Source organism: Dinoponera quadriceps, unplaced genomic scaffold (genome assembly GCF_001313825.1).
Source record: "Dinoponera quadriceps isolate SergipeBrazil2010 unplaced genomic scaffold, ASM131382v1 scaffold1492, whole genome shotgun sequence".
Classification (NCBI taxonomy): Eukaryota; Metazoa; Arthropoda; class Insecta; order Hymenoptera; family Formicidae; genus Dinoponera; species Dinoponera quadriceps.
The window spans coordinates 193197-215582 of record NW_014555562.1 but is presented as its reverse complement, the minus strand read 5'-3'; the positions used below and the strand labels follow the sequence as shown (position 1 = coordinate 215582).

Sequence of the window (22386 nt, the reverse complement as noted above, 5' to 3'; positions counted from 1 at the left end):
GTATGTAATCGAACTCATTCAGATCGCAAGTGATTCATCGGAGACTCATTAATGTAAACCGAAAAACATATCTCATGCGTATAAATAAAATAGAAGTATGGTAATTGGTAAAATAAGTTGGAAATATGTAACTTTAGCAGTTACGCGCGCGCTTGCAGCATTCGTCTACAATATACTCGCAATGAGAAAGAAAACAAGCACGGTATACTATTTGCTTTCGTATTAAATAATAGAAATTTAACACATAATTTGATACGATTGCACATACGTATAAACTGTGCCGGCATTGCGAGATATAAACAAACTTAACAATAACACTTAATACTAATCAAATATAATATACTGATGCATACATCGCTTTGACATTTTTTTCTTCGAATATGAAGCACCGTACTTGGCATAAAAGAAAATATTCAACTTCTTCGAGAAATAATGTTTAGAACTTTGATAACAACTGATAATTTTTAATAAAATTTGTAATTAGCGTAGTAAAAATAAACTAAATATGTTAGTCTTAGTATGACTAGATTCTCAATAATATAAATAAATTACATCATAAATTCTCGTAAATTAAATATTTTGAATGATTGATTTTATGCACATTATAAGTGTTTTAAGTAATCTCTGCTTTATGATAATCTTTTTTTGTTGCAGTACCGTAGTATACTGCAAAATTTCTTCTTATGCCGATAGTAACTGGCACAATAAGAAAGTTTAGATTTACAATGTTCACACTCATATGACCTTTGGTAGTCATTAGACTTATGTGATTTCAGAGTCCGTGGATTCTGAAAATATTTTCCGCAAGTGTTGCACTCATATATATGTTTCATTGTAATATGCCATTGTAAGATGTCACTCCTGTCAAAAGAACTCCCTAAATCTTTGTCTGTTTTGATTTTTTTCGCTTCTATGTCTGATATGCGATCTGAAATCAGAATACGTCGAAATTCCATTAAAATTTTATAATATGTACACAACGCACTAGTTATATATGATACATTAAAGCTATACTATTTTAAACCATATATGTTCCAATCTACAAACAAAGATACCACAACCATAATTAATACATCATTGAATAGACGAATACATGATAACCATTAACATAGACGTGCATAGTTCTTTTTTAATATCATTATGCAATTACCTTAAAACAGTCAACCATTATAGATCAACCATTATAAATAGAACTTCCTTTAACGTGAAAAATATTGTAATATCAAATGTTTAACATAAATATTCTAAAAAATTTCTTGTTAAAAAAGATTTAATATATAAAATTGCATATCATATACATTATTAAAAAAATTATTTATCTCAAAAAAATAGATAATTTTCCAAAGAGAAGAATATTCAAAAAATAACATTTCCATAATATTAAAAATATAACTTAAAAATAATACAGCATAAGTTTTATAATAAGAATTCAACAGACGCAAATTACATACACAATTGACGCAATTCAATGTGGCAAATTTACAAAAATCGTGCAGGATATATTCTTCTCATTGATTGTCAGTTTCTTTCATAATTTCTCTTCAATTGACATCTATCTTGAAGCGACACATTACACAAGCCAATTCATTTTCTTCAATAAAGCTGCAGAAGATACCATATTTTCAATAAGAAGTGCAGAATTGATAGCGTGAATAGATGGTCTCGATATCTTACCATTTTACAACACGAATGTGTTGCATCACACGAATAAAATCAAACATTAGATAATATAACTACATTTAAGATACATCGTATACCTACTATTCGTGTCTGTCATTAATAATTGTACATTTTGCCTGGAGGGTTTTTTGCTAAAAGATGACTCTGCGAACAGTAGATCGTTGCTCTTCTTGGGTAACGGTATCATAATCATCTGAAATTAAAAGATAACAGAATTAATTAAGTATCCGTACAGCAATGACCGATGCCGAGAAGTCCAAAAGTAACGTTGACTCGAGGCTGAAAATACCCTGAACATAAACAACACAACGACACAACACAAATAATTTGTCGAAGTGTCATGTGTACAATTAAAAGGAATCAAAAGACACATTTTGAGTATGTAACTTTTATTTTTCTGACAATTCGACGAAAACACATTTATAAAAAATATACACAATACGGACGATCGAAATTATTTGATATGCCCTGAAAAGTTATAACTAGTATAAATAATTGAAGTGACGGTACAGGTGATAATAATACCGGTAGCAAAAGTCTTACATAATTATGACGACAATTTCGGCAGTGTTAGAAGAAAAATTTCTTAATTGTTTGAATAATTAAACCTTACATACTCATATAAATTTTAAAGTAGGATATTTATATATTATATAATATTTTATTATATACATATATACAGGGTGTCTAATATGTATCGTACAACCGCTCGTGTGCAAATAGAAGGGGTTAAACTAAGTAGAAAAATCCTCTAACATTTTGTAAACCACGCAAAATTTCGAGTTATTAATTAACCCTTTGCACTCGAGGGCTCCGGAGCGGAGCCATTTAAAATTTGTCTTCAAACTCGAGGGCTCCGCTATGGAGACAATGCAAATAACTTTCAGTTCATAACATAAGGACAAAGACAAATCGTAAAAACTATTGTGTATAGGATATTCCACTCTTGCTATTTGCATTGCTATCTGCTCCATAGCAGAGCCCTCGAGTTTGAAGACAAATTTTAAATGGCTCTGCTCCGGAGCCCTCGAGTGCAAAGGGTTAATATAAATGGCCATATATAGAGGTTTCTTTAATTAATAACTGAGAAATTTGCGTGTTATTTGCAAAATAGTAGAGAACTTTTCTATTTAGTTTAACTACTTCTATCTGCACACGTTTGTATATGAAACATACCAGACACCCTCTGTATGTGTGGATGTGTGTGTGTATGTGTGTGTACGTGTGTGTGCGTGCGTGCGTGTGTGTGTGTTAGAAAAAAGAAAAAATATATAAAGAAAACAAAAAATCTCGTCACTCATTTGTCGTTTACTTCCAATTGCAATCCGAACACGGACATTACGTACACCAGGCTTTAATAAAGACTCGACGTTATTTAGATAAGATCACTAATTTCATCAAAACCTGGTGCACTCCTTAAATTATGCTATAACTAGCAGTTATGCCAAATTATAGTATCACTTATCCGATATCAACTAGAGATTTACTCATTATTGCAGATCAGATCAGACATTCGCTTAAGTCAGAAATGTGCCTCGCTTTAATCCCTTTTCGCTTTTTATTATTTCCGATTAAAGATTAAGGGAGTTCGCAGTTTTTTTAAGCGATCCATTACAAAGTTATTGTTGATTTGTACGTTTCATTGGAAAGTTTCATTGTCAAATGTCAGAAATCCCCGTCGGACGAAACTCCCTAAAAATTAAGATTAAGGAACGGATGCCCGTCCACTTCTTCCAAACATGCTCAACGTTTCTCCCAACAATACCAACCGCATCTTGCAGTTCGCTCAACACAAACGCAAGTATAAACTAAGTAAGTCAGTCAATTGACGAAGAAGAAAGAAAAAAGAGGAGAAAAGGAAACAAAATGTCAAATTTATTTCTTATCCTGCTCGACTATCATGAAGAGATCCTCGCCTTTGTGCTTACGTCTAATATGTTTGTAGATGTTGTTTCCATGTTTGCTTTTCAGGCTGCAATACGGGCACTGAAACTTAGGCTCGTGGCCGCACGCGGTACGCAGATGCGTGTCTAGTGTGCGTTTGTTCTTATAGCCCTGCGAGCACTTCGGGCACACGTAATTCCTGGACTCATTCATATTGCGCCGCAACTCGATCGGGAAGAACGGGTCCATGAAGCAGCCAATGGTCAAGTGACGCTTCAGGTGACTCAACGTCGAGTACGGACAGTTGCAGAAGCGGCAACGATATTCGCCGATGTTGTGACAGCAGTTGAGTGATGAGGCTGCAACAGATAACAACAAGAGAATTGAACGAGAGGGTGCAACGATTGAACGATCAGTCGCAGAGTTGATAACGATAGATCTTTAATTACTGACTCGTGACTCGTAAGGAAAAAAGGCACAGAGGATGAAACAACATATTAGGGCTCGCATGCTCGAAACACACCTGAAGATCGAATACCTCCTGCAATGATTAGTACAATGGGATAATTCACGTCCGCTTTGTTGCACCCTTCACCAATATTTTAGGAATTATTTCGCCGTAATTATCGTTCAAGCAGAAAGAAGAAACATTTCTTGTCGAAAAATAAAGATAATTTAGATACATGTCTAGAACCGATATTACCTCACCGATTTTATTTCAGTATTCAACTTTCTATCTGTAGTTATACTAAAAATTAGTTTGCGTTAACCGATTTAAAAGTGTTATTTTTTAAGAAATATATTTCATCACCGGTTCAGCAGTTTTACGATATTCATATTGACGTTCTTTTTGTGCCGTGCTCATCTCAAATATTTAGCAGTAAAATACTTGAAACGATTACAAGGGATGGATAAATAATTAATTAATACCTTAAATATCTTCGAAATTACATAAAATAGATAAGATTTTATTTATGAGGATTCCATCTACAAAAAAACCATTACTACCATATGATGACTTCCTCTTCCTTGCCGTGCAACTTTTGTTGTAGAAATTTTTTCTAGTCCCATAGTTCTGGAGATACTCAAGGTACTAAAAATTATTGGTTTGTCTTATATAGCAGACCCGAAATTCAAACTCAAATAGTGCAACGCATGAGTAGCTAAATTGTAAATGTAAAAAAGAAATATAAAATAAATATAAAAAAATAATAAACATCGCCAAACTTTTCTTACACCTTGACATATCAACATCGAGTTTGGCGCAGTTCCCATCTCTTATATTTCAAGTTTCTGTTATAATCTGTTGATAAAACATTTTCGTACCTACATTTCGACATTATTGGCACACTGACCGTTAGATTCTAGATCCTTCTGTATATAACGAGAAAGCAAAAGAGATACAAATATATAATAATAAAAAATATATAATAATAAAATATTTGAATAATTTTTTTTTATTTCAACTTTCTATAATAATCCAAAGTGCAATAAAGCTAATTCAGTATTAAGGTTGCAACGTTTAACAAAAACTTATAAACATTAAGTTTTTACTTGCACAAGTCAATTGTTTACTTAAAATAAATAAATATCGTCGATGATTTGTTATCAAATAACAAAGAAGTGTCGCATTTTATACATTTTCTTTTTTCTGTCATTTCTCATCGTATACAGCACGGAACGAAGATTTTCAATAATCAGCAACAAATCGTAGAAAGTAGGTCTACTATTACGAATCATTATTTCTCAATTTTTCTTCGTCTAAACGGAAGCTCATCAAGCTCATTAATCTACTTTTACGAAAACTAACACACGGTTTAAAAATATAAAAACTGTACTAACGTACAAATACACGATTTTGTCCTACAAACCAACGTAAGGGCCAGTAATTACACTTTTCGCGCCTAATTCGCGCTTAATTGTCCGCTTCGAGGTCGATCGCGTAGATCTTGAGACCGATGTGCTTGTGCTTGATGTGCGAGTACATGTTGGAACGCTGTTTCGTCCGATAGCGGCAGTAAGGACACTGGAACCTGGGACTCTTGCCGCACTCATACTTGTAATGCCGCCAGAGAGCGTTCCGCTGCTTGTAGGTCTTGCCGCAATCCTTGCAGACGTGACCTTGCGAAGAAGATGGAAGCTGCTGTTGTTGCTGCGGCTGGTGTCGGTCGAACGACTGGTGGAAGATCAGAGGGTCCTGGAGCAGCGAGTATTCGTTCCAGTATGCTGCAAGCAGGTCCGAAAGGAAACAAACGTGTGAATGTTGCGATCTGTGGATGACGCGAGTCTCACAATTCACTTTCGCGAGCGCTCGAAGCATGCAAGCAAGGTATATTTCTCTCTTATTCTCATTCTCTCTCTCTCTCTCTCTTTCTCTCTCTCTCTCCCCCCTTTTCTTTCCCTATCTATTTCTTTCTTTCATCCTTACGCGATCTTCCAGAAGTCGGGTATACTACACAACTACTATCCCATTACTAAAAACGTAATAATCTTCTGGACACGAATATTTCAGTGTTAAACCAAGGGAGAAGGCATTATCTCTAAATGAATGACTCGTGGTTTAAAGTGAGTTCTTCGTATGTCGCCATCGCCATGATCTTCAGTGACGAATAACTGTGAGCCTCTTTTTCAGAATTTGTTTAGTTACCGTGATAAAACCTCGAAAAATAAGATATATTATTATTATCATTATTATAAACATACTCGATGGTGTTCGCAGTCTTCTTGCTTGTGAAATATGCCGATCTTCGGTGGATGAGTTTCTGATAAACGAAATTAGAAAACACACATATATATATATATATATGTGAAGTGAAGGAAGAGTGTGAGATGGAAGTCGATTTTAGTTGAATCATGCGCGCGCGAATACAAAAGTCGAAAATATTGTTTTTTACATGGAACAAATTGTGCAAACTGTGGTAAGGAGTATCTGCTTTGCAAACACACACGTCGACATTGATTTATATCAAAAGCACTAAAATATGGCGATACACGAAAATTAGTAATTTGCATAATGCGATGCACATCTGTTATTTCATTAATTTATTAAAACAACGTAGAAACACACATAGCATAATTATTCGAAACTAAAATTTATCCAAATTACATGTGTTATTTTCGTTCGTATCTTAAATAACCGCTTTCTGCGAATAAATAATAACAATTTTCCGATTAACTTTTTAACGCTTAACAGATTGTTCTAACTTATGAAAACGCTTTAACTCCGTTGGACTCCGTCCAAATGCTCCGTTTATAAACAATCGTTTATATATTATTTTGCGTTCGTAAAAAAAATTTCGGACTTTTCATCGAGTTATATCTTCGAGATTTTACTCGATTCATAATTACGCATCAGACATATCGTAGGCAATGCTCCCGGTTGATCATCCCTATGAAGAGTATTGTACGAATTAAATTTACAAAAACAAATTCTTTCTTAAAGTAAAAATATCAAAATATAACGCAAGATAAAACAAATTGAAATTTCGGAGATGTAAATAAGAGCACATTAACAACTAGCTGAACAAATAATCGTAGTTGAAGTTCGTTTGCACCAAGAACTTCTTAATATAACGCGGACCTCATCGACGAGGACTTGCCGGACGATAAACGAGATGAGAGAGATCGTCATGCGGTACCGCTTATCAATTCACCAAGTCCATATTCGGATGAGCATGCCTCTTGATCATGTGTTCGGTGAGGGTATTAGGCCTAGAGTAGATTCTTCCGCAGAGCTTACAAACGCATTTCAACTTGGCCGACCTGCAGGCATACTTGACGTGCCTGCGCAGGGACGAATGATTCTTGTACAGTATGCCGCATTCCAAACACAGATGCTTGCCGAATGTGGTGAGCGCGTACGATACGTCTGCAAAGAAACATAAAACGAAGTAACGTCAGTCCTCGCGAGGATCTACTCCGGGAACCGAAGAAGAACACCGAGGAACAACGAGGAATGTAAATGCCCATGCCCACTTTAGATTTCCAAGTAATAAAGTAAACAAATATCGGAAAAAAACTTTTCGCACGATTATTTCATTGTTGAAGACTGTTGCTTTTTTGCTGACTTAATGTGTACGTCGTGCTCAATGAAAGATAAAAAAGGAAAAAGAAGATTTTCTAAGACAAAAAGTCTTTCCTCCAAGAAATCTTTTCAAAAACCATAAAATTGATTGCCAAAAATTACACTGCAAATTGTGAAGAGTACCAGTAACTTTTAAATTTGGTGAACAAAATACGTATGTGATTACAGGCAAAAAATAACATTATTATACGCGTGTACACATGTGCAGAAAATATTTTAAGTGCATTCAATATATTTGCAATATATTTTCAGAAGAAGTAGCGAAAAAAAATGATAGTCATAACTTGTCTAGTCTATTTCATTTCGTCATTAAATTTGTTCTCAAAATTTTTTCTTAACAATAAAAATACAAATTTTTATTAAGCTTTCATCAAATTAAGAACTGCCTCGTCTAGATGCTTCAGCAATCGCTTGTTCAATTCCTGTAAAATTTCTATCTACAATCGACCCATTTTCGTATCGCGTACAAAACTGTATAAAATTTTAAAAAATTACTATGACGCAAAAAAGAAGTAAAATATTGTTGCGACGCAACTATTTTCGTTATTTCGGATTAAAAAATTCCATATAGGCCTTACCTTGCTAAGTAAATCATAAAACTTGAAAGCCAACTGTTTCGAATCGAATATCGTGTTTAGTGTATTAGGAAACGATTTTGATTGTCACAGCAATTCATTGTCTTTTATTTGATAAGAAAATAAATATATGACAAACATATACAATAAAGAAAAAAAGATTGAAGAATAGGAGGACAATTCCAGGAAGATTCAATGAATAATTAAAAAACGAAGACTGCTTAATGTTATTTTTTTTATTGAAATTCCATAAAAATTTATAAAGTTCGATAAGTAACAACCTGCAGAATCAGTGCTCAACAATAACGGTAACATACATGTGTCGATGTCTTGTAAAACAACGTAAACCTCTTATGTGTTCCTCTCACATATATCAAAATAACATATACGCATATAGTTTATAGCCTCAAATATAGATACGTCAGAAAAATCGCCGTACACACACATACATCATAGTCTGTCGCCCTCAAAGACACGCTTTTCTATATATGCGATCGGCACATTTAAATAACGCCTCCGATAAAAGAAAATTCCAATAAATCAAAATATGTATTTATTCTAACGTCTCAGCTTTCTATCTGCTGAAACTTCAAATCATCGTATACCCGGTACGAGAACGATTCCTTAAATTTTCAATATATTAATTCAAAGAAAAAAACCGAAACCTGCACATTGCACCACTCCAATGAGAGCCATATAAAAATACCATATATTAATTCTATAACTTGTAAATAAAGTGTAAATATCCAGAACGTGAGAGTTCGCGATATTTCACGGTGAACTTTTCTAAAAAGATAATATCGAGATGCATTTGGATGATTTCTTTCTCGATGACGCATATGCAATCGTTGCACGCGTCGTGACTCGGTATAAACAAAATATTCCCCTTCCCCGCCGCCCTTCTTTATTTCGCTTATGTTATCCACATAGACTTGACTCGCTTTAATGCATCTCAAATCAGCCGAAGACCGGCTCCGCACCTCACCGCAAAACGTTGCGAACTGCCATGTGTTTAATTTAGTACCTTTTTTATTACTTCAAAAACTTACAGCGGTTTAGATATAAAAGTAAATTATTATATCACACTTGGAAAAATTCAACAAAAGCAGAAATAGACGCGAGGGACTCGCTTCTATACCACCACGTGGATAATAGTCTTATTCTAGACTCTGCTCGCGCTGATACATTAATCCATCACATGTATTTGCCTATCACACACATACACACACATGTATACCTATATAAAATAACTTAAACGTGTATATTGCACTAGAAAAATAGGAATATTAGTCATTTGGCATTCACGTTCAGGCTATTTGGCAGTTCATCCCTATAAACGCGCACAAACGTGTATAACGGAACATACACGCGACAATCATTAATTGACTTCACCGCATTTCACTTATCTTCGGTTCTATACATTAAACATCTCGTCACATATAAAGAAAAAAATCTAATTGAGCATTTACAACTAGATATACTACGTCTTGGAACACATAAAAAAAAATTATTAGTACTAACAACGAATTGATGTTGCTATACCGCAAAACTGAAGAACGTAAGATTCAGGAACGTAGTATCCGCATGTGACTGAAAAAAATTTAAACGTAATCGAAAAAATGTCCAGTATAGTGTTAGAGAATACGCACGATTTCGAAACGAAAATATTTACATGCTTTGAGATTCAAATTAATCGTTAAGAAATATTTATAAGCAGAAGTTTTCTAGTAAAAATAAAATAAGTAATATAAGTCGTAAGGTCATATACAATAGCAATAACTAAACTCTCTACTCCTAATCCAGAACAAAAATTCCCTTTGGTGTTCCTTTGGACAATAAAAAAAATAAAAGCAAAAAGAATACGACTAAAATATAAAACTTCACGATAAACAACGGGGAAAAAATCATTTCTAACATAAAACTTGAAACGTCACATGTGCAATTTCATGTGGAAACTATTCGAAAAAGTCATCTAAGGTAACTCAGTTAATTGAAAGACGCGAAAGCACAGGTTCAATGACACATGTATGTGGCTATAAATTGCATCATAGAAGTTTGGCACCACATAAACAATAATTTACATAAAAACGTTCCCGAAATTCGTAAGCAATTCCCGACTTCAACCCGAATTCAAAGTTGAATTTGATTCAACTGCTCTTGTCATTTGCACACTCTTTCGTAATAAAAATATAAAATCTTTCCTCTCGGAGTGTGGTATAGATGTTCCTCCCCAATCCCGCAGCAGCCCGGAACCACGTCGTCAGCTAACGTTCGAACCAACGAATTCAGAACGAACTAACAGCGATCGAGGATGCTGCTTCCTACGTGCCGAAGGAGGAGAGGTACAACAGCCGCGGTTATTTGGGGATGGCGCCCCCGTGGATGTTGAGGATGTGCTGCTTGAGGTGGTCCGGCCTGCAGAAATACTTGCCGCAAAGGGTGCAGGTGAAGGTGTACCTGGAGCCAAGGCGACCGCACTCGTACCTGGAGTGCCGAGTCAGGGACGATTTTGTCCTGTATCCTCGTCCGCACATTAGGCACCGAAATCGCGGATCGCCGCCGCCGGCCGGGACGAACGCCGTCGCGGGGCTGACTGCAAGCACACATGTAGGCCTTTTACATCATACGGGTTCCGGCCGTACGTACCACGAGCCCTTCCGCATTCGCGCGGGTCTCTTTTATTGCCAAAAACTACAAAACACACTCGGCTGAGACACCGCGCCCTATAATCCCGCCCTTCTCTCTCTCTCTCTCTCTCTCTCTCTCTCTTGCGTTCTTGTTTCAGTGATTCTTTCTCGTCGACGGAGGAAAATAAGCTCGAACCAAGCGTGTGGACAATACTGAATTAAGCTCGCTCCAGGGGAAGACTGTGCAAAAAGCTCCACTCTCGCCAGGAAGTCGCGGGACCGGGAATGATTCCAGTCACGCGTTCAATCCTCTCGTGTACTCTTTGACTCGGTACACTGACCGCGCATCATTTACAACACTAAGAATCTGATTCTTAGGCTGGAATAACTTCATATATGAGACAAATCAAACTTGATACCGTACGACTACGTTTGACGTTAAATATGTCGAATTGTAAGATGCTATATCACATTTATTGGGAAATATCTATGTGGCTAAATTAATAAGATAATATNTGTATTATTTTTAGCGTAATCAAGTTTCCATTGTTGTGCAGCTAAATATTTTGTCACATGCATTGATATATATATATATATATATATATATATATATATCAATGCATGTGACAAAATATTTAGCTGCACAACAATGGAAACTTGATTACGCTAAAAATAATACAACAGGTATTCGATTTGTTTGGTTATATTTCTGAGTTTATTCGAGAGACAGAGAAAGAGAGATAAAATAAAACAGAAGTATATATTTTTTATATATTATCTTCAAAGAGAAAAAATATACCGCATACTAAGAACGTCGCGACAATAGTGCGCATTACGAATGTTCAAAGGGGACAAGTGAAAATTTTGAATAGAGCAATATTAGTTATTATATATAGAAACAAAGTGCAAGAAATGTAATTTCAATAATACACATAAACACATGTTATTGTCCGAAAAAACGTTCAGTTTATTTCTCCCTTCACGTAAGCAGACCCTCGTGCACAGTCTTCGTTATTTCGGGCTGTTGTTATTTACATGCTGCACCAAAATGAGCTGCTCTTATTAGTGCGTCCATTTTTACACCCGTGATGTAATTAATACAACCCAACGTAAAGTATGCCTCCTGGTATTGTTTCACCCAACACATATCCACGACGAATGAATGTAACACTGGCTGAAGTTACGCGATATTCTGTCGCAACAATGATTCGGAAGAGGATGATAACCCTTCGGCGAGACGCTCGAGACGTTGCCTCTACTTTCCTCTGCTTTAAACCGGCGACATTTATTCGCTACATTGACAATCACGAAGCTCACGTTCGGCTGGATGACAAAATGTCAGCATGCAATATACATCATCAACAGTCATTACCGAGACTTCATTTATTTCATCGTTCATCAGATATTAATAGAACGAATTATGTACAAAAAAACGCTGCAATAACAACAACGTGCACCGGGATGGCACATCCGCTTAGTTAACGAAGATCAGCTTTAAACCGTTTTAATAATATTTATAAAGTCAATTCTTTTTTATAAATTGTACATATATTACTGAAAATATATATGTATATACCATATATCGAGCTTGATCGAACAAACTGTATTCCTCGTTTTTTTTACACATAATTCTCTCGTCCTTTCTACAGCACCCTTATAAGCTGATTCAGCAAATCTGGAATTCAGTTTAATTTATCAATTTACTTAGTTTTACAAGGAAGTTTATAGATTTTTATTTTAACGCACGGAAGCGTTCTCTGTTCCGTATATTTAAAGGAATAAGAGAAAAAGTAGAAAAAATTGAACGAGGCACAAAGTAAAAGTTAATAATTAATTGAAACTGTATACGTGCAATATGTATTATATACGTATTATTAACATATATTTTGACAATATCAACTAATATTCATAATCAACCGATACTTATAAAGTGAAAATTTGAACATTTCGCGGGATTAAATACCCTGTACTTTATATATATATATATATATATATATAAAGTACTTCGTACCTAAACAAGACAACTTCGTTCAAGATTCTCGAAGCGACACGTTAAACAAAAATAAGAAAATCGGCAATTAACGACCAACCATCTACTTTCGCCAAGAGAGTAGCAAGAAAAACAGTGAAAATTGAAAAACCGGATAGCTACCACAAGAAACGTGGGATCTTACGACCTACGTTAGGAAAATTTGGGTATCTCTGCCGTGACGCAGTTGAAGATGAAATTCAAGAAGAGCCAATTTAACGCGACGGACATGAAAATCTTGACTGTCGTTTTTTATTTATCCGTTTTATTTATCCGCGAGCTACAAACGTTTACGGTGTCCAGAACTTGTATAGCAGTCGAACGTCCTTCGAGGTGATCGACTGATGCGGTTGTTGCTGCCGCTCGTACGAGCGATCTCCTTGCTGTTGCTGCTTATGGCGATTATGATGATGAAGATGACGTTGCTGCCATTCCTGCTGTTCCTGCCGCTGACGAAAATCAACGTCCACTTTCTCTCGTCTCGAGAGACACTCGGTGATATGACCCAGCAGACCGCTTCGATACTTGTAGCTGCGACCGCAACTTGGACAGGAGAGTCTGCAGTAATCTGCTATGGGTTGCCGACGCAGCCCAGTAGTAGTCGACTGCAACCAACAGCGCGTGGCAGCTGCAAGCATCATCATCGGCCAACTATCACCTCGAACATTCTCTCTCTATGTGCGCATTCGACAAGGTACGTTCAATTTCTCATGGATTCTTTTCTCTAGAACTTTTCTTGCAAGTACAACACGAGGTGTCTTTCTCTCTCTCTCTCTCTCTCTCTCTCCCCCTTGCCGCATTTTCGAAACTTTTTCTCTCTACATGGTGTGCATTTTATGTTCGGTTAATAATCAATTATAACATGTTAAACAATTATGAAACCGCGCGCAAAACTCGGTCTCGCAGTCGTCAGTTATTCTAAAATGTTTTGAGACGAATAATGTGTTAGTACAATATCATTTTAAAATATCCTCCCGTGTGTGCTATCGCACACAAATTTTATGTTTCCCGGTCATTCGTACAAAAAGAGATGTGCATATTCAAAGGGGATAATGATGATTTTAGATATAGTTTCAAAGTGATTCTTCAAAGATTACTTGACATTGAAGAGACCAATTCAATTGTTAAGAAAACATTCAAATAATAATCTCTTGAGAGTGACGATCAGATAATGTGAGATTCTTCGTGGAAAATTTCAATGATATGAAGGTTCGAGTAGCTCACCACGTCTAAGTTAGTAACATGAAAATGCTTCATAAGCCGTATGATATAGTATACCTGAAAAGCTAGGTAAAGGGTATTGCGTAATGAAAACGAGAAACAAGGAGCTTTTGCTCAAAAGTTTCTTTATTTGTTCTTCTTTGCACTGGTCCATCGTCGTAGATTCGCATTGACGGGTGTCAGGAGACACACTGGATGCAGATCGGCGTGATCGATATGAACGAATGAGAAGGACGTGAAGAGACAACGCGTACTCGTGCACGCGCATCAGCCGAAAGTGTTTACATTATTAAATTATTATTCAGAAGGCTTAATTATCACATCGTGGAGAGCAATAAATCGATCGGCTGAGACGCGAACACACGGAACAATAGACAACGAAAGAAGAAACGATGACACATCGGTGACAAATCCGTGTCGATCAAAATGTGGTGAAAATCTCGATGAGATTTTCTAATATTCTACCAGCTGATCTGACGATGAAATAAATCATCGAAAGTATATATTCGCCTGCAACGTTCACATTTGGAAATCGTAGATGTTGCAAAAATTCCCGATTGGAGAAAAATAAATGATTTTCACAACGACGTGACGAAGTTCCTGGACACGACTGTTTCCTCGTCTTCCTATTTTGTTCTTTAATCGTAACTCGCAAATTACGAACTTATTGTCGTTAGACAGACAGTTAAGCTCGAATAAAGAGAATTTCGTGCGGCCGGCGAGTGAGCACGCAGAACTCGAAGTCGTGTGAAAGTATCACTCAAAGGATGATTTTACGAAAGAATAAAAATCGTGAGGAATCTCGAGTATCTCGAGCGCACTCGCAGACCGTCTATTAACTATTAGATACTATTTCCAGATAGAAATAAACAAGAAAAAAGTGAAAACATCACTACAACACAGACGTCTGGTTGACATTTCGCAACAATTAGCCATTTATTGTAACAATGATCGGCGATTAAACGCCGCTTATCGCTTTTCACGGACCGATTTACAAAAGTGATCAATAACGCCGATTATATTCACGAGACGTTTACTCTTCCCGGGCTTGCCTCTTACAATTTTGGATTTGGACCCGTCTTTTACAGAAAAAATATTTATGTACAGTAATAATTGTACAAAATATTTATATTCAAAAAGTATATTTGAATTATAACAAATTTTCTGTAAATAAAATCATCAAATTCGCTATTTTGATTTCTCTACCGTCTCGATTGTTATGTATAAAAACGTCGATAATTAAAAGAAACAATGTGAATTCAATCGAATCGATAAAGAGAAAACAAAAAATCTTGAATTAACCTAAGAGATACCAGGAATGTCTCGAAGAATAAATTTGACCGAACGTAGCAGCAATATCGCACGCGTCACGAGCCAAGACGATTCATTTAAATTCAAGAAATGATTTTTCATTTCTTGAATTAATCAACATGCGCTTCTCGGCTAAATAACTCCTTCAAGAAGTAACACTAGTCATTCATAGATATACGAAGTATCAAATCGGCTTCTCCACAGTACAAACAAAAGAAATTTAGTAATTGCAAGCAACTTAAAAACAGAAATCAAGGATAAACCTGAAAAATCTGAAGTTACCGCTCGAAGGCCGACTCGAAGCTCATACAACCCCGTGATTCCCGGTTTCCGTCGAGCGACCAAACGTCGCATCGCACCCATGGAAAGCAATCAACGACGATCGATCGTTCGACGAAACTACGAGGAATCACAAGAGAAGAAAGACTAATATCTTGAATTTGTTACCTAGTGCACGAGCGCAAGTCACGCAGACGGGGAAACTCGTGCTTGGCGTCGCGACGACGTGGACGCCTCATCTTTCTGGACGACGCCGAAGTACCCGACAAAGAGAGAAAATTGGACGACACGAGCGGAGAGGAGAAAGACTACGATGAATCGACAAGCTGCCGCCGCTTTTGCTGTTGCTGCCGCTACTGTCGCTGCCAATGACCCTCGTTCGCGTATCTCCTCCGGACCACAGCCTCCGCGCAGTCCTGGCTCGATTCGGACATCCGACCCCTGAAGTAGGGCGCCACATGATGGCCCGTTCTCTTCTGATGCACCCGCATGATGTCCAACCTGGTGAAGCGACGATGGCAGGTCCCGCAGACGAATTGTTTCTCCACTCCGCACTCGTACCGCAGGTGTCTGTCCAGGGAGTACTGGACCGAATAACGTCGGTCACAGCGTGAGCAACGATACCGGAGAACCGACTCTGAAACACCGTGTGGGTCCCTGACGCGCGAGCATACACGCCTAACGTCGTCAACCGGCATATTCCGTCATCACAGATTACAAGTCTGGTTCTGTCTCGTCCAGTCTCGTACAACAAATATCGCAAAGATACGGATTAAATCGTCGAGATAAAGAGCGGTCGGATAAGATCGAGACGTAAGAACGCGAGATTTTTTTTTTTTTCGAGAGAGAGAGAGAGAGAGAGAGAGAGAGAGAGAGAATCGTCGCTTTTAACCGAACACCCATCGGAATTAGCTGCTTCTGCGAGGAGCAATCGGTCGCAGTCGTCACCCGCGCAAAGCATTGCAGCGCTAATAACGATCGCTGCGCAGCAATGATTAGTAGAACGGCAATGATTGCGACGTGGTGGCCGAGCTACTCTTCGTCGCTCCGCGGAAGCGTCTAATACGGAGTCTGTATGTCTGTGGTTGCCCGTTACGTAAACGTCAATAGTGTGTTGAAACGTGACGGTTGCAGGACCGTCTCGTGCGTGTAAATGCGCCCTGTACTTGCCGAAGTCGTATTTGCGTCAGTCACGGACGTCGTTATCAGCGGCGAGCAGTCAATTTCGCGGTTTACATGTTCGTGAACAACGAGGGGATCAAAAAAGGATCGCGATTTCACGAGAGCCTGTACTTTCGGGTGCGAAGCGATTAAATCCAGCCCTGCGTGCAACGAATAGAATCGGATGATCGAAGGGATCCATCAAATGGCGAGAGGATGCGATTTTCTGTGAACTCGCGTAGAGCTCGAGATTTAAAATGGGCTTGAGACCTCTGCGAGACCCGCAACGAGTTTACTACCAGTTTTAAAAATCGCAGCTCGCGTAGGATACTCATTTGAATTTTCGTGGAAAAGGTGTGCGTGCAAGTACAAACGCGGTGCCACTTTCCTCGAGAATGCAAATCGCTTCCCACGCTTGTTTCACAGAAATCACACATCTTTCACACATCCTGCGGCACTTCCTAACGTGGTTTTCATTAAAACTGTTGATCACGTATTCTCGATATCGCGCAACTCGATCTCGCAAAAAGTATCTCAGCGTCATTCGGTATCCGCGAAGAGCGACACAGTTGATGCGTGAAACGGAATCTTGCCATTATTTGCGTCGCTCTTCGTCAAATAACCGAATGCTCCTTTGTGTGTCCATATATAACGCGTACTGAGATATTCAAAAGTTTTATCGAACAGCTTTAAGAAAAATCCGTTAGTCAAACCTGCTGAATCCATCGTGTTACCGAGAAACGGAAATTCCGTGCGAATCGGGAAACAATTATTTTAACCCCGCTCATTTAATTACATGTCGATTATATGTAACATGGCGATGAGGCTCCCTATAATTCTCGCTAACGAACATGAACAAAATTCCCACCCCCTCCGATCGCGAGCAGTGCAAGAACCACAGTCGATAGATCGCTCGTAATCTGGCGCCTTAGAATCCGACCAATCCAAGAATGCGGCTTGCAACAATCTCGCGATCTTATCAATTTTGCATGCGCGCGATTAACTTCAACAACGTAACTTTACACCCCCCCCCCGTTTTGTGAACCGAACCACTCAAATTTAGACATTCCATTCACACATCGTGACTCGTGTAAGGATGACGTAATTACGAAAGACGTGTGAAGGGGGACAGAGCCCAGTCTTTAACCGAACATTTTTAACGCAACCCGTAACACGTCGAGAAGCTGAAAAGTTTAAATGTGCAAGATAGGAACAGGAACAAAGAGATATCCAAGGATAAAGGCAGGGGGGCGGGGGGAAAAGAGGAAGGGGGATAAACACCGTCAACGGTGCGATAATTTGTCTTCGTTTAGCGATCATTGCGCGACTTTCAATGGCGAACGTGGCGCAATTTTCTCGCTAAACGAGTTTGGGTGAATCAAATTCACGTGATAAGATCAACGGAAAAAGCAATCTTCCGATCGAAACGCGCCGAATCGATGAGAATTGTGAAACAAATTTGTCAAAATTTACCGATTGACAAACGTCATTGAAATGTCCATCGCTTGTCACAACGTAGATAATGAAAAATTGTTCCATCCATCGTATCCCGAATGCATGAGACAATTAATGACGACTTCAGAATACGACACCTGATGGGATAATTTCGACAAAATGTAAGTAAAAAAAATAATCGGAGAAACGTGCCAAGAGAATATCTTTTATATATATAAATATATATATATATATATATATATATATATGTAGCATATGTAATAAAAATTATTATAACGGCAGAAATAGTAATGTCTCACAATTTATAAATCTCGCAAGAATGTATCAAAAATATTGATATCTACGTTATAGCAGATGTAATATTTTCAAAACCACTTGCATGTTTGTGAAACTAAGTTTTTCGATAACTATCGAAAGATTTAGCTGCTTGAAATTAAAATATTACGAAAACCGCGCATTGCAATATCGTATACGCATTCTATTTCTGCCAAAAATATATGTATGTAAGTATAGTGGAAGAGCGTCTTGCGTACCGATACAACACACAAGACTAAATACTTACGCAAGTATCATACCTTTTTACCTTTTACCATGCGAACACCAGTGTAGTTCATCACGAAAGTGGCACCCACATTCTTGCGACTATCCAATTCTGACGAAGTTCGCTCTCAAAAAAGCAAAATGCGCATTCTTGAAAGCTGCCATATGCCGATCCACACAAAATAAAATTTGAAATAATATATAGTATCCGGCCAATAGTTCATAATTCACTATTTAACAATACGAAAATTCAAAAATTCCATTGAAAATTTTCGTAAAGCAGAAACGATAAAGTACACCGCGATAAACGCGTCGAACAACAATAAACAAATTTTCTCTGTAAATAAACACATTATATACATGATATATATCATTGTCTCATATACACATACACTCGACTCAACCAACACATACAAGAAAATCATTCATCATATACGTATTGAGTTCAAATCTCTTGCACACGTAGAAAATAGTTTTCATATAAATATCACGAGGAAAGATATCGTAATTTCTGCGCTTACCTAATTTGAGAAGACCATAGAAATAAAACATATCTATAAAATCTAGTCAAACATTTAGGAATCGCGCGAAATCGATGTAATTCGACTCATGTATGTTTGGAGTATCATGTATAATGATAAAAATCTGTATCAATCGGTCAAAAGAGCATGTAGAAATTGCGTTAAACATAAATTCAAAATATGTGAAAATACGGGCACAAATCAGATTATATCTAGATTATGATAACTTATAGTACGATTTACCAAATATATATCAAATTAATCGATAAGTGCAAATGCGAATCTTACTCTATTTACCAAAGATTTACCAATACTATACCATCCAATCGATACTCAGTCCACGTTGAGACATCTTGACGTCTTCTCACTCGAAAGCTCAAAAAGCGAGACCTTCGAACTCGAACACACCCACCTTCGTTTGAAGTTCTTGCAGATGAGAGAACATACATATCGCGAACATATCCTCGGCTGAGCCGAACGAAAAGTGTCAAGTGAAAAGACAAACAAAAAAGCGAAGAGAAAGCAACATAAAACATAAACGATCTTTCTCGAGATCCGAAAATCCCACAAATCGGAGATCTTCAAAGATTCGATCATGATCAAAATTGTTTACCTATTTCCAAGTCTCAATACGAGTCTCGGAAACCGAACGACGTCATCCGTGACCCTCTTCATTCGCCAAAGCATCTGCTTCTTTCTTCTTCTCGCATAATCTTCTTTCTTCTTGCGCTGTCGCCAAAATGGACGACAGTCCATTAACGGAGATTCAAGAAAAATAACAATGCGCAAATATCACAGAGTCAAACTGAACCGGAAAGTTGCGAAAAGCAAAAAAAGATGCTATTCCCAAACACCTTCAGCTTGAATTCAGCAAAACACGGCGCAGAATCATAATTTCTCAAACTCCTCGTAAATGGTAAGTAGAAAACCGAGCACTCCTGCAGCGCGAATTCTCTGAAGTTCAGAGTCCGCTATTAATTTACTGCATATCGAAATCGGAAAATTAAAACATTCCTCCAACTCGGTAATGAGAAAAACAGGATCTCTGAAATTCTGATGAAACGCAGCCAATAATAACGATGGAAGGTAAAAAATCGTTTCTTCATATCCCAGCCTTTATATCGCCTTAGGTTTTTCTCGTCGTTGCCGAAGAAAATAAGAGAGAAACTCGGTCTCTTATCACCGATAATACCCCGCGAGAAATAACACAAAACGATACAAAAGAAAAAATAAGAAAAATGCATCAACACGCTGAAATTAACAATTCCGATCATACATTGGACGTTTGCGGACATTCATCGAACATATAGTCTTCCTTTCACGCACTCACATCTTCTCATCCAAACACACCGTTTGCGAAGGAAGGGAAGAGTGTACAATAGAAAGAAAAAAAATCTGTATCGCAAATGAAAATACGATTATCGCCTGCGAAAAACGGTTCTAATCAGCTTACCAACGATTAAGAACCGCTGACTTGCAAGCGTGATTATTTTCACTCGTAATACCGTCGAACACACGTTCAATACGTAACACATACCGCTCCATTATGCAGATAACGACCGAGTTACGTGCACGTGTTAAATATGCGTGACCCTCGAAATACATGTATGCATAAATTATGCGAATATAGTGGTCATGAGATTACGATTATAATACGAGGTCGACCAGTACTTTGGCTCGCATTTACCTTTTTACCTGAATGCTAGGATTATTATCCTTTCTTTTTTCCCTTTCTTATTACCTCGTTAAACAAGACCTTACCACCCATACGTTACCAGTAAAAACGGCTGCGTATCCTTCTTCGATCTTCTCTCTTGCGAATGCGAAAAGCGCTGCGCGACGTGCGAGAGTTTTGCTCTACGCGCGAAAAATGGATCGAATGGAAAACTTACCGCGCGCCGCAAAATGCGAGAACACGGTAAAAAGAGAAAAAAAAAACATCCCGTCGAAAAACGAACGAACGGGTACTATTCGACATGCGAAATACTGTAAAAATGCGCACAAGTCGCATCGATTTAACACGTTAAGCGCCAATGTCTCCAGATAGCCGAGCTTTTTCATACAGCGTTTCTCAACGATGACGAACATTTCACCGGGGAAGTCCCGTGAACTTCCGCGGCGCTTAACGTGTTAAACGCCACGCGTAATTTTGGTGACTCAATCGCCACACTCGTAAAACCTTCGAGATACGTCGATTCCACTCCAAAATCAGTTTTGAGATACCAGCTCGAACAAACGAACGAGAATGTCGCAAAAATGACTTCCGAATGAGAAAAACCATCGTGTCTCTGTGCAGAATAGCGATCAAAAAATGATGAAACGCAAGAAAAAGAAAACAGAAGAGCGCGATACGTGTCGCGATTACCGCGAACACGCCTTCGCGGCAAATCGGCCGACGAAGACGCAAAATTTGTTCCTCGGAACTCTTGTAACTCAGCGAACCGGCAAACGCGCAAAGGGCACGCTTACCGATCTCTTCTCTCTTCTTACGGGATCGAATTCTTCTTTCGAGGGTGACCCCCGGGAGAAGCCGTATTATACATCGCTCCGGTCGAGAAATTGCACGACCGTAGCCGCCAACGAGCTTCTCCCTGCCGTCCCTCTCGTCTTCGCACTGACCTCTCGAGCTCTTCTCCATCATCGTTACCTAGACACTTGGGGCGGGTCAAAGAACACAGAGAAAGGGAGCAAATACAGAGCAAAATTGTGACATGGCATGGTACAACAACAACGAGAGTTCAGTAACGAGTAAGTACAATACCATGAACAATAATGACAACGATGTAAATATGTTTATACGTAATCTTTATAAATATATATATTATGTGTATATATATATATATGTATATATATATATGTATATATATATATATGTGTGTATGTATATATATATATATATGTGTGTGTAGGCGAAATCGAGTGGAAAAAAAACAGTATTATATAAATAATGTTAAGCATATTATATGTACGAAGTACGTGTATACATATATATATATATATATATATATATATATATATA

At 37.8% G+C, this 22386-nt stretch overlaps 1 protein-coding gene across 4 annotated transcripts in view; it reads right to left on the bottom strand.

Moving 5' to 3' along the window:
* The window catches only part of LOC106744645 (longitudinals lacking protein), a 47291-nt gene that overhangs the window by 6628 nt on the left and 18277 nt on the right, over positions 1-22386 (bottom strand). The window contains exons 7-8 of one of the 4 annotated variants that reach the window (XM_014619568.1): positions 3609-3923; positions 1797-1873 (exon numbers count right to left, since the gene is read on the bottom strand). The exons of the other annotated variants lie outside the window; for them this stretch is intronic. Coding sequence (XP_014475054.1) covers positions 1812-1873; positions 3609-3923 — 377 coding nt within the window. The 3' untranslated portion in view covers positions 1797-1811. Of the gene's footprint in view, positions 1-1796; positions 1874-3608; positions 3924-22386 lie in introns of those variants that run through there. 4 annotated transcript variants of the gene reach the window in all.